The sequence below is a fragment of the Artemia sp. Qi Xiang Cuo genome, chromosome 10 (genome assembly GCF_049724085.1).
Source record: "Artemia sp. Qi Xiang Cuo chromosome 10, ASM4972408v1, whole genome shotgun sequence".
Classification (NCBI taxonomy): Eukaryota; Metazoa; Arthropoda; class Branchiopoda; order Anostraca; family Artemiidae; genus Artemia; species Artemia sp. Qi Xiang Cuo.
The window spans coordinates 65,785,589-65,798,172 of NC_142803.1; the positions used below are offsets into that span (position 1 = coordinate 65,785,589).

Consider the following 12,584-nt stretch of genomic DNA (forward strand, 5'->3'; position numbering starts at 1 on the left):
TATGATTTCTAAGAGCCAGAATATAATTTGTACTTTACTGAAAAAAAATCAAATGAATTTACTGAAAAAAATGTGCATTGTCAGTTTAATATACATATGCTGATATTTGTTCCTGAAAATCTTAGTTAATTTTTTATTTCTTAAAGTTATAAAAAGAATTTTTTTTTTCAGTAAAGTACAAATCATATTCTGGCTCTTAGAAATCATAGGGTTTAGAACCCTACTCAGATTAATTTCTGCTCGTTTTGACTTTGACTTATTTTAATTTCTGCTAGTTTTGGGTTTCATTTATTTATTGAAACTGATTTGGGGTAGTTATATGCTTGGTAGTTTATTTGATTATATTTTGTTCACTTTTGGTTTAATGGAGTTCTTTACTTTTTTTGAAAAACTTATTTTGTGCAAAATGTTTTTTTGATTAATTTCTGCTCATCTTATACTCACATAGTGTTTTTAATTAAGAACGACTTAGCGTCTTCTGCATTTAAACAACCATCCCCTCCATAAGAACTTTTAACACCCCCGGGCATAACTTAAAACCCTTGCCCCTAATCTCCGGGGTTTGTTTCAACCCCAAAAGCCTTGTTATATGATATTTAGGCTATTTTGAATAGAATGGGTATGTCAAAATCCCTATTAGACGCATTTCGGGACAATATGACGTGTGTGTAGGTGGGAGAGGGTAGCTGCCCTCTGATTACTTTGACTCTTAAAAAGAGCAATAGAGCGTCTGATTACCAATTCAATGAACCCCTTTTGAAGTTTATATGACCACACTTTCTATAAAAACCCTATATGTACCAGGGCTGGGGGGATTTGTTATCTTCAAAGACATAATTTCCAGACCTCTCTGATTGGCTTAACAAAATGGCTATATCGAAATTTTTATTGGAAGTTTATGAGGAAATGATAGGCGTAAAGGGAGACATTTACCCTCTGATCTGATCTTTTTTTGACTAATAAAAAAGGCACTAGTCCTCTCAATTTCCAATCAAATGAGCTCTTTTTGAAGCTTTTGTCAATATATACGTAATATTTACGTAATTGTACGTAATAGTTTCTGTTCGTTTTAAATTTTAATGTTGCTCCTTATTTTCAGTGGAAAAAATGTTTTTTTTATTTAATTTCTGATCGTTTTTTAAACACTGCTGGGAAGAAATATTCCTTCCCCCATGAAAACATCCTCCATGGAAAGATCCTCCTACGTAGCCCCCTCCTCCGATCCCCCCCACCAGAAAGAAGTCCTCCTGAAAACGTCTGTATACTTCCCAATAACCAATGCTATATGTAAACAATGGGCTAAGTTCATAACTTGCAGCCCTTCCCCCGGGGACTGTAGGGGATTAAGTCATCCTCAAAGACATATTTATTACATTTTTGACTATTTTGAACAAAATGGACTTATCAAAATTTTGACCGGGTGATTTTGGAAAAAAAATGAGTGTGGGAGATGGCCTAGTTGCCCTCCAATTTTTTTGGTCACTTAAAACGGCACTAAAACTTTTAACTTCCGTTCGAATAAGTCCTCTCGCGATATTCTAGGACCCCTGGATGTATGCGATCACCCCTGGAAAAACAAAAAAATAAACCCGTATCTGTGATCTTTCTTTTGGCAAAAAATACAAAATTCCACATTTTTGCTGATAGGAGCTTGAAACCTCTACAGTGGGGTTTTCTGGTACGCTGAATTTGATGCTTTGATTTTCATTAAGATTCTATATTTTCATTAAGATTCTATCACTTTAGTAAGTGTTTCCCCCTTTTTTCGAAAATAAGGCAATTTTTTTTCAGGTTTGAAACTTTTGATGGGTAAAATTAAACTTGTTGAAACATATATATTTGAAATCAGTCTAAAAATTCGATTCTTTTGATGTATCTACTGTTATCAAAATTCGGATTTTTATAGTTTCGGTTACTATTGAGCCGGGTCGCTCCTTACAAGTTCCACGAATTGTTTGATATCTACACATGCAAGCTAGGAAGAGGTTTTTTTGGCCCAAAAAAGCCCACCAAAATGAACAGAATCTAGAAGAAGTTTCTATTATCAGAGTCCGATTAACGAAAATCGTGATCCGAAAAATTCATCTGAGTCACCATTATCTCTCAGTCAGATCTACAGGGTTATAACCTATTACGAAGGATACCTACCATTTTATTCGTAGAAAGAGCAAATCTATTATTAATACCTTCCAACCTAAGCAAGATTTAGAAGCTTCCTTATTCCCCATGAACCCTTATCTCTGGCTATGTTCTACCGGAATAAATAAACTTTATACTATACTGCTATACTATAGTGAATATAAAACAAAATTACCTGGTTGTTCAACTGAACTAATCAACTGTCATCTTATAGTAGGCATAAAACAAAATGGTGCGCATGCTCACCTAAAATATTCATGCTTATATAATATGATGTCATATAATAATGATAATATTGCCTAAAATTAACTATTCTAGCTTATTTTAGGATTTGGTGAGATCCATTTGTGGAAACAATCCTGCTATACGAGCTCTCACTGATCAAATGGAAGCTGATGAAGTTGTTCGATGGTCCAATAGTCTATCAAGAGCAAGAGTTACTCGGTGGGGTGGAATGATATCGACACCGGATGCTCACCTGCAGGTAATTCTTCGTCTTCTTCCATAAATGAGCAATTATAGCAGATTGGTGTGCAATTAAGATTCCACCTGTGAATACGTGTATGCTTCTCCCTTGATTTTTTTTTCCGGCAATTTTTAATAATAATAATAATAATAATTTTATTATAAGCCAAAAACAGGCCATACAGAACAGTATTCTTAATTACACTCCACAAGAAAAATAACATAAATATCAAGTTTCACTCATTGATGTCAACGCTTCATTTACATATTTACATAACTGCCTGATTGTCCTTTTTACAGTCGTTTTTAGGATCCCCGGGAACAACCACTTAACACCCACAAAAAAAATTTCCCTTAATAGAGAAAGTTGCTGGCACTCGGATAGAATATGGGCCACATCCTCAATACCTAGGTTACATCTGGGGCAAGAGTAGTCCGCATTTGCATCTGGGGCCACCCTATTTCTTTCAAATACTCTTTTTCTATTTTTTAGTGGCAGGCAATTCGCTCGGATCCGAAACCAAGTCCTCAATGTCTCCCCCAGTAATCCTAGTTTAAAATAATATTCTAATCAAATTATCTTTTTTACTTGGTAATAAAAATTAATTTTTTATTTTTTTTTAAGTGCGTGTTTCAAATTTTGTACTTCCTGGTCTTTTTTTCTTTATCAATTATGACCAAAACACGACTCACCCTGATTTGAGGGACCTAGCCCCTCACTTCAAATATCTGATAATCCTAATCCATCAAAAACATTTTTTATTTGATACGGCCACGATCTTTTACGTTTCGACCGTAGCATCTCCACATAAGCTGCTTTCGCTAACATATCTTCTGACAGACTTAGAACCTTTACCCAGTACCGGATCATCTGTGCTAATCTACTCATTCTCAGCGAAAATATACCTAGGTCACCTTTTATTGTCTGATTGTGGGTCGTTACTTGAAGACCGATTAATCTCTTAAGGTGTTGCAGCTGAATTGATTCCAATTGTGGTGCCTGGTCATGCCCCCAAAGTTCAGCTCCGTAATGGATAGTAGGCAAAACTTTAGAATTTAGTAGGCAAAACTTTAGTAGGCAAAACTTAGAAACTTTAGAATTATGAAGGCAAAAACATATTTATGCATTTTTAGATCTTTTATACTTGAAAGCCTTGAATTACGTAAAATGGCAGCTGAAACTGCTTTCCCTCTCTTAATCATCTGTTTTATATGCTCTTTCCATCCTCCTTTTGCTGAAAGTGTTACTCCCAAATATTTAAAATTTTCGCTCTCTTTTATTTTTTCACATTTATGATAAAATTCTACTTTTTGATCATCATTATTCACACAAATTCCTCTAAAAACCACAATCTCATTATTTTTAATATTCAACACTAGTTTCTTTCTATCTAAATATTTTTCTAATATACTCAATAAGATTTGGAGCTCCTCTTGTGACTTGCATATCAACGCTGCATCATCAGGTAAATGCAACAAAGATAACTCCAGGCTCCCTAGGAAAACCGTAGGGCCCATACCTTTTTATAAAGGTCCACAATTTAATTTAATAACAACGTAAACAACCTAGGCGAAACACTACTACCCTGTTTTACTCCTTTTCTAATTTCAAATGGTGACGATAATCCCTTCCCTAAAACTTTAACTATACCAAATGTGTTTCTATACATATCAGCTAGTATCCTAACGAAAAGTCTTGGTAAGCCTACCTTTAACAGTTCTAAGCAAAGGAAAGTACTATCAATACTGTCGAAGGCCTTTTCTGGATCTAAAAATGCAACGTACAACCTATTCTTCCCTTTTGCATATTTCTCTACAAGCGCCTGTAGGACTAAGACCCTATCAATAGCATTATATCCATCCCGAAATCCTGCCTGCTCCTCCTTCAAGATCCTATATTTTTCTAACCAATGAGCTAATCTAGCATCTAGTATTCTTTCTAATATTTTGCTAAGACTAGGTACTAAAGATATCGGTCGATAATTACTGTGATCCGCTGGGTCTCCCTTTTTGAATAGCGGTAAAATCAAGGATGTTTTCCACGGCGATGGCCATTCTCCGGAAGCCAGAACAGAGTTGAAGATAGCCAAGAAGATGGGCATGAATAAAAGTTGGAATTGTTTTAAGGTCTTTGTTGGGACTCCATCGCTACCAGGTGCTGATCCACCTTCCATGGTGCTTATGCATTCTTCGATTTCTTCTTCCGATGCGGGTTTTATCAGATCATAATCGTATTTCTTTCAGTGGGAGACTAGTCTCATTCTCTGTCTTTGATAATTCGTCGCTGAACCAGCAGTCAAACGAATAGTCTTCCTTAACCGCGTCCCTGTAGTATGTAGGCCATGTTTTCGGGTCAGGTACTTATGGCTGAGCTCTGGAGGCCCCTTTTTTTTATCATTCTCCAAAAAAACCGCAGATCACCCTTTTCATAAAACTGAATCGGCTCCTCCTTACCTTTTTTAATTTTCAGTCTCTCCTTCTGTTTTAAGTAACCTTTATACTCCCGGTTAAAATTTTTAAATCTTGTTACTAGTCGAAGACTATTTTCCTCTCTTTCCTCTTCCCTCAAAATCTCCATTTCTTTAATCAATTCTAATTTTTTTATTCTAGATTCCTCATCAAAAAATTCTATATCCTTACAACCTCCTTTATTTCCTACAACTGGGCCTGCTAATTCATGTAAAATCTTCGTGAACTCTTCTATCAATCTATCATTGTTATTTATCTTCTCTAAATCACTTAGCCTTATAGCTACATCATCCTCTGAAAACGCTTCACTTAATTTAACATTTTCCTCTGTACACCATTCCCTAGGTATCTAACATCTAATATTTTTATTATAAATACGACTTTTACTTGAAATATCCCTCATTTTGGGAGCACTCCTTGATCTAATTTCTAAAAATACCGGTAGATGGTCCGATCCTACTAGCTTAAGTGCATCCACATTAAGGTAATTCGGATCCCAGCGAATATCCACCAAAACATAATCAATTAAACTTGCTTTAGCCCCAGACACGCAGGTAAACTCACCCCGACTTTTATCCTTTCCAAATCTTCCATTTCCAATCATCAAACCCGATTCTGCGCATAGTGTCAGCAACCTTCTACCCCATTGATTTATTCTTCTTTTTTCATCCCTGCTAGCTCTGGGAATTCTGTAGACGGCTGGGACTGCTGACGGAATACCTGGAATTAACACATCTTTTAATTCAACTTCATCACTAGTATAAGCATTAAAATCACCCATTATATCAATCTATCATTTTCAAAATTAGCTCTTTTTTCATCTAATTCTTTTACCAACAAATTCCAAGTATCTTGATTTCGGTACGAGCTATTTTGAGGCGGAATATAAATCTATCCTATTACAATACACAGTCCATCCCAACATTCTAATCTAATGAAAATAACATTTTCTGATTTACTTTTCAGCTTTGTATAACTTTTGAAAGACTCATCTTTTATCAACACTACAATGCCTCCAAAATAACGATTGTTAGAAGCTAACTCTCGCGATACCTTTTCCACATTAAAACCTCTTACTTTTGGAGTTTCACTAGGGCAATGCCAGGTTTCCATTAATGCTACAAAGTCAAAGTTTGATAAATCACTTTCCACAGAACTTAACTTATTTTTTATACCCTCTACATTCCAAGATACAAACTTCAGGGTTTGTGTATGGCCTTGTCAATGCTATTGGGCTCCGTAATCACTCGGGGGGAAAGCTAACCGGTAATAATCGTCGCCCCTAGGCCTATTAATACCCCTGTACTGCCAAGGCTTATTTTTTTGTAGCTGCCTGAACGGGCGTGTGTTTTGTCTGTAAATTGGTGGCCAATTCCCTTCAGTAACCCGGCTTGCCAATGGCTCCTCATTTCTTTGCTGTACATTTCTAGCGGTGTGACTGAAAGTATTATCAACGGGGCTAATCTCGCTACTTTTACGACCTTTCTCTGTTCTTATTGTTTTCGGCAAGTTGCTGTTTCTTTCAACTATCGTGTTCGTGTCACTTTCATTACCAGAACAGTCCGACTGATCTGAAGGGCAATTCTGGACTGAGCTCTGGTTATTTTCATTCACATTAGTGGGATTTAAACCTCAGATCTCTGAGTTACTCTGTGCTGGATTAGGGGCCCTAATTGGGTGGCTTACCGTCATTTCTTTTATTTTTTGACATTCACGGTCGTATGTGTACGTTTTACCTTCAATGATAAGCCTATCGCCTTTGAGCCGCGCATTTTGACCTTTTACTAGGGCTTGGGACAGCACTGGCTTTAAATTTTTCTAGCCTCGCGTTGATACGTAGTGTAGTCCGGAGCAACCCCTACGCCGTTCTGTTTCAATACAAAACTTTTCATGAGAACCGCATTTCGTATTTCCAAGTCGTGCCACTTAACTATTACAGGGCCTGATCTCAGGCGGAAAGCATCCTTTATGTCCCTCCGAGAAAGCTGTAGGTTCGGGAGGCACCGGCTAAGAAACTCGCAAAGCTCATCCTTCAAACTCGACTGGAATGGACCAGTCACAGGGAAATTGTAAAACACGAGGTTGTAACCCTTTATTGCTGCCTCCAATGAGTCAATTTTCAGTGTAGACTCCCTGAGTTTGTTCCTCATTTCCGCTGGATCGTTTGAAATTTCTGATTTTGTTGTATCTAGCTGTTTACTAAAACAATTCATTTTTGCCTCTATACCGGATAAGCTGTTTGAGAGCTGTGGGATCAAATCCAGTTTGAAATTTATTTCACGCATAAACTGAGAAATCGCGTTGGGATCTAACGCATCTAGAAATTGAGGTGGCTGAATCTGATTTCCCCCCATTTCTGCTTGCGTATTCAAGATAATTAAGATTGCCTACCTTAGTCTCTGCCAGCAATATTCTCCGGCAGTAGAGTTTCTTCGTTGCGTCCCACTTTAGCCCGGGACACAGCTTTGTAGCGCTCTCTTCTTCAGTTGTCAAAGAAATGAATCTTTATCCGGAGACGCTGCTATACTGGGGGGCGTGGCTAACTTCTCCCGTCCCTGCGCACTGAATTGTGTATTAACTGTTTTAAACTAATAGATGTTATCGCTCTGAATGACCGATGAATACTGAATTTGAATTTTTTTGTTTATGCATTTTTAAAATTGTTTTTATTTTTCCTTAAATATGGTTGATGAAATAGTAAGGTATAATATCCAAGGAAAAGACGCCCTCCCCTCTTGAAAATAAACTTAAAGGTATCAATAAGTATTTTGGGCAAGCTAATTAACAAGTAAACTTAACGTCCGTTTTTTAAATGAAATCAGACCTCATTTTCTTCCTCAATTTCTTCCTCATTGCCTCGAAATCTACGTAATTCTAAGCTTTTTGGTTAGTGTATTTTGTCCATAGAAAGTTTCAGGCATTTTTTATAATTCTTCGTCTTAGTGATTTATGAATTTTAGATAAAGTCTTAGATTTGAAACACTAAATGTAATCTTGGACATGAAGACCCCCTCCCTTCGCCTCTCTACTGCCGCCTTAAAATACATATGCATAGTTAAAAATGTCCTCTGAAGAAATCCCAGTGCATTGTTGCTATGGGCAAAGGGTTTGTAGACAACACAACACTAGCATTGTGTGCTGCGTCTTAAAACCATAAGTGAATGAAAACGCGCTTTTACATAGAATACATTGTTGCTTTTCCCCCAGTTGCTCAAACCGCTCAGGTGACTAAAATTGCTCATTTTGAGCAATTAAAAAGAAAAAAAAGATAAAAGATTTGTGCGTATCAAAAATTTCTTTATACCTACCCCTAACACTTTCTTTCTAAGCTACTGCTCAAGATAGCATAGGAAATAGGATAGCATAGGATAATAGGATAGCAAACAATAGGATAATAGGATAGCATATATCACTGTGCATAGTTTTATCAAGCCTGAAATGAATCACCTTAGTGAATGAGTGAATGAAGCTTTAAAATAGATGCTTATGTTGACCGTTTATTCGAGTGTTTATTTTGTATGGGCTATATGCATATTTAGGAAGGAATGCGCCGCCGCTTGGTGTGCCTACCCTTAACACTTTCTTTCTAAGCTACTGCTCAGGATATTTTAAGAATTCAATTAAAAAGAAATATTCTGTTTTTTTTTGGCGAATATCCTACGGGTAAAAAGACAGGTCAAAATATAAAATGGTTCGCCTAGATGTGACCTAAGAATCCTCAAGCAGATTAAAAATCATTTGACTTTCTATATTTTCATTTGTTGTACCTCAGTCTTAATCTAGTCGTAATTTCTAAGACCACAATGTCTCTCAACAGTTTTATATAGAAAAACAGTGTTTTCTTACAAAAAAAAATAGTTCATTTTTATTATAGGTAGTGAAAACAAAAAAACTATAAAACATTAAAAATTATACAAAATTACCGAATATTTCTAAGCTACTGCTCAGCTTTGTAAAAAAAAGAAAGTCCAATTATTGGCTTTGTATTTTTGCTCCTCTATAACTATAACTATAAAATATTTCTTCTGACGACCTTTGAAGAGCTTACAGCCTAGGGTCATCCAAAGATACTCCCGCCAGTGTAACTTTTTGCATCTTGAATAATAAATTATAACAAACTCTCTCTCACTGTATGCCCACAAAAAATCTGGATTTCCTATGCTCTAGTTTCACTGTCATTTGTCGAAAAAATTAAAATTATCTGTCTATAACAGGATTCGGTACTTGTGCATTATAACTAAACCAGCGCTATAGACTGTACGAGGAAACCAGATACGAAAGCAGACAAATGGGTATTTGCTTGATAAATTGATGACAAAGCGTGGTTTCTCATTGAGTTTACAATATTTGAACGACTTTTTTTGGAGTTTTAGGGGGGAAGGTACCTAGGTTAGGTTACGTATTTAATATATGCTATGCTTACCCACTACCCTACCCCCACCCCCTGATGTGCAAATATATAGCCCAAATTTGTTTCTAAACTATTATATATTAATCCTATTTTATTTTACTTCATTATCATTAACCAAACTTCACTTCTTTCGTGTATAGCGCTGGTTTAGTTATAATGCACAAGTACCCAGGATTCTGGAAAGAGTTGCAGTGATAGAGTAATGTATGGTTTGTATTGATACAACTTTTCAAACCGAATATTTACCATATTAATTTTCTGCTTTGGAAACACAAGCGTACCGCTAAAGTAAAAAAAGAGATTATTCAATAATATAACTTCTTTTCTTTTTACCGACATCTGTGAAAAACATGTAATCCAAGAAAAAAAAATAAAAAAATAAAACGCACCAAAAAAAATAACGGCTACTTAAAAATAAAACGCACCAAAATTTGTTTATATTCATTTTTGTTTATGTTTTTACGAGTTGGACAAACATTTCCGGGGGGAGGGGAGTACAATTTTCTGATTTCTGTCAGGAATTCTACAGTCAAGGGCCCTGCATGTGAGGCAAAAGACAGTGGCTCGTAAAACATGCCTGACTAAGAAAACTAACAAAGTATAGTTGTTAGTTGGACGACAAGATGCTATTATAGCTATTATACCAGATTATTTGGGGCGAAAAGGACTATATTAAGCAATCTCTAATTTTTCTCTTCTTTTTGTAACTCAGCAATCTTCAAATTCATTTATTCCGAGTCTAAGGGACTTAGTTTTCGCAATATTAATTTTCAAATGTTAAAATAGGAATAAAATGTTTATAAAATTTTTGGGAGGGATGTCATGCATAGAAGTTGCTTAGAAAATAAAATAGGAAGTGATTGCAACGTATATATTAAAAATTTCGGAAATTTTGTGAGTGTGTGGATGTTTGAAATCTCATTTTTATTATTATTATTTTTTGGTTTATTTTTTGTATTTATTTTTTCTTGTTGATTTCTGTATTATTTGGAACAAAAATTACAATCTTCAAGCTGAAGACCAAATTCATAAGAAGAAGAAGAGCAATTTCACGCTTATTGATTTGTTTATTTAGTGCTTAGAAAATTTAGAAGCCTAGTTATAGTCGAATAATGAGGAGCAGGCTATTTGATATTTTTTTTTCTTGAATTGGAGATATCAGTGATGTAGATATCAGTGATGATTACCACGACAAAATTACCGTAGAATAGAGTTGCAAAGTATATCACATAAATCTTAATGAATAAATACCCTGGCTTGATTTTGAGAAATAGTATAGAAGATTGAGGGATTGAACGACGTCTTCATGGGAATTTGATTTATTAGAAAGAAAAGATTAACGACTTCAAATATGGGATTTCAGAATTTCGAACATTATTATGCTGGTGTATGTTGGATTACTTAACTTGAAATAGTTTATCATGATATTTTCCATATGATATTATTTGTTATTGTGAAGAACTGAAGTTACTTAGAAAGGAAATTTTTGGGAGGGATATCATGCATAGAAGTTGTTTAGAAAATAAAATAGGAAGCAATTGCAAGTAGATATTAAAAATTTCTGAAATTTTGTGAGTGTGGGGATGAGACATGGGGAGGGTTTTCTATCGTAGTGTTATTTTCAAATGTGTTTGAGCTTATTGTGTTTTATGTGTTTTGTTGTAATTGTAATATCCATGCCGATGGGGCTTTTGTGAGGAATATATCTCTATCTATTTGATAATTTCCCAAGTTGATAAATTCTATCTGAGAGCATAGAATCATACATGAAAGTAAACCCCCTAGACCAATTATACTGATAGATTTGATGTTTGTAAATGAAAAGATTAGCAAAATAAAAGATGTTTTGAGACCCCAGGTCGCAGGAATACGTTTGAAAATTAATGTTAAGAAAACTAAGTCCCTTAGACTGGGAATAAATGAATGTGAAGATTGCTGAGTAACAAGAAGATTAATCAAGTAGATAGCTGCGCTTACCTGGGCAGTAATATTAGTAAAGATGGCGGATGTGGTAGAATAGCGAAGACTCAAGGTGTTTTTTCACAATCGAAAAATTTTACAAGAATTGGAAGATAAGTCTGCGAACGAAGATTAGAATATTGGAAGCTGTAGTAATGACAGTGGTTAAATATGGTTCTGAAACTTGTGCTCTTCGAAAGACGGTGGAGCATTTATTAGATGTTTTTTAGAGGAATTGTTCGGACTGTTTTGGTTGCGTGTCTGCCTAACCCTATTTCAAACAGCAAGTTGTACGAAAAACGTGGTTCTGTCCTACTTTCTATGACAATAAGGACAGATAGGTTGAGATTGTTGGGACACGTTCTGCTGACAAAATATGAGAGATTGCTTAAGATCGTCCTTTTTGCCCAAAAAAAGCTGGTTGTTCCTGAAGGGTTGAGAGAAGTCCTAATAAAGGACTTACAGGAAATCGGAACTGCTTTGGGGGGAGGGGGTGTAAAGAAGGGTGCTTTAAATAGATTTGGATGCAGAAGGAGTTTACGCAGCTCTGCTGACCTCAGGCGGCTTGGTGGTGCTGTAAGTTGTCAAGAGAGGTTTTTGTAACAGCAGTTAAAGGATTTTCGATTGTTTAAATTTCAGGGGTAAATATTTAATGGTTTCAAGCCTGTGAACCCCAGAAATGCTACTAAAATCCCATTTTGGTTCCCTTAAGGCGTTTTAGATGCTTTTGTTATGACAAAATTATAAAAAGCGTGTAAATATGAGTATTAGCTATCAAATGAACTTTAACAGCTCTCTACGATGTTCTAGTGCCCTATTAGTATTGGAGTAATAAAGCAGAAAAAAGAAAACATCATCGCTTCCGGCTCTTTTGAAAAATTCATAAATTTGTTTCTGCAATATTTTTTTTTACTGTAACTATGAATCTAAATAATAGCTATTATTCCTTAATCAGCATTGATGACAAGTTTTTCTTTCGCGACAGTGTTTATAAGGTTTTGACTACTATGGGCCGTGATTTTTTCTGTATTAAGGTGCAGCTTTTGCTGCACTCATGAGATGCAAGTGTTTTCGGGCCACGGGCATCCTTGTTGCTAAACATGGTTGTAGTTCCTCGATATGTAAAAGTGATATCCTTGTT

The 12,584-nt window shown here is 35.6% G+C and overlaps 2 protein-coding genes across 2 annotated transcripts in view; one reads left to right on the forward strand and one right to left on the reverse strand.

The window, feature by feature from the left end:
• The window catches only part of LOC148948053 (uncharacterized), a 476,379-nt gene that overhangs the window by 162,212 nt on the left and 301,583 nt on the right, over positions 1 to 12,584 (reverse strand). The window lies entirely within an intron of this gene.
• Positions 1 to 12,584, forward strand: part of elgi (E3 ubiquitin-protein ligase NRDP1 elgi) — a 58,250-nt gene that overhangs the window by 35,905 nt on the left and 9,761 nt on the right. Inside the window, exon 4 of the mRNA XM_089095676.1 lies at positions 2,468 to 2,623. Within this exon, the coding sequence (XP_088951802.1) occupies positions 2,468 to 2,623 (156 nt within the window). The remainder of the gene's footprint in view (positions 1 to 2,467; positions 2,624 to 12,584) is intronic.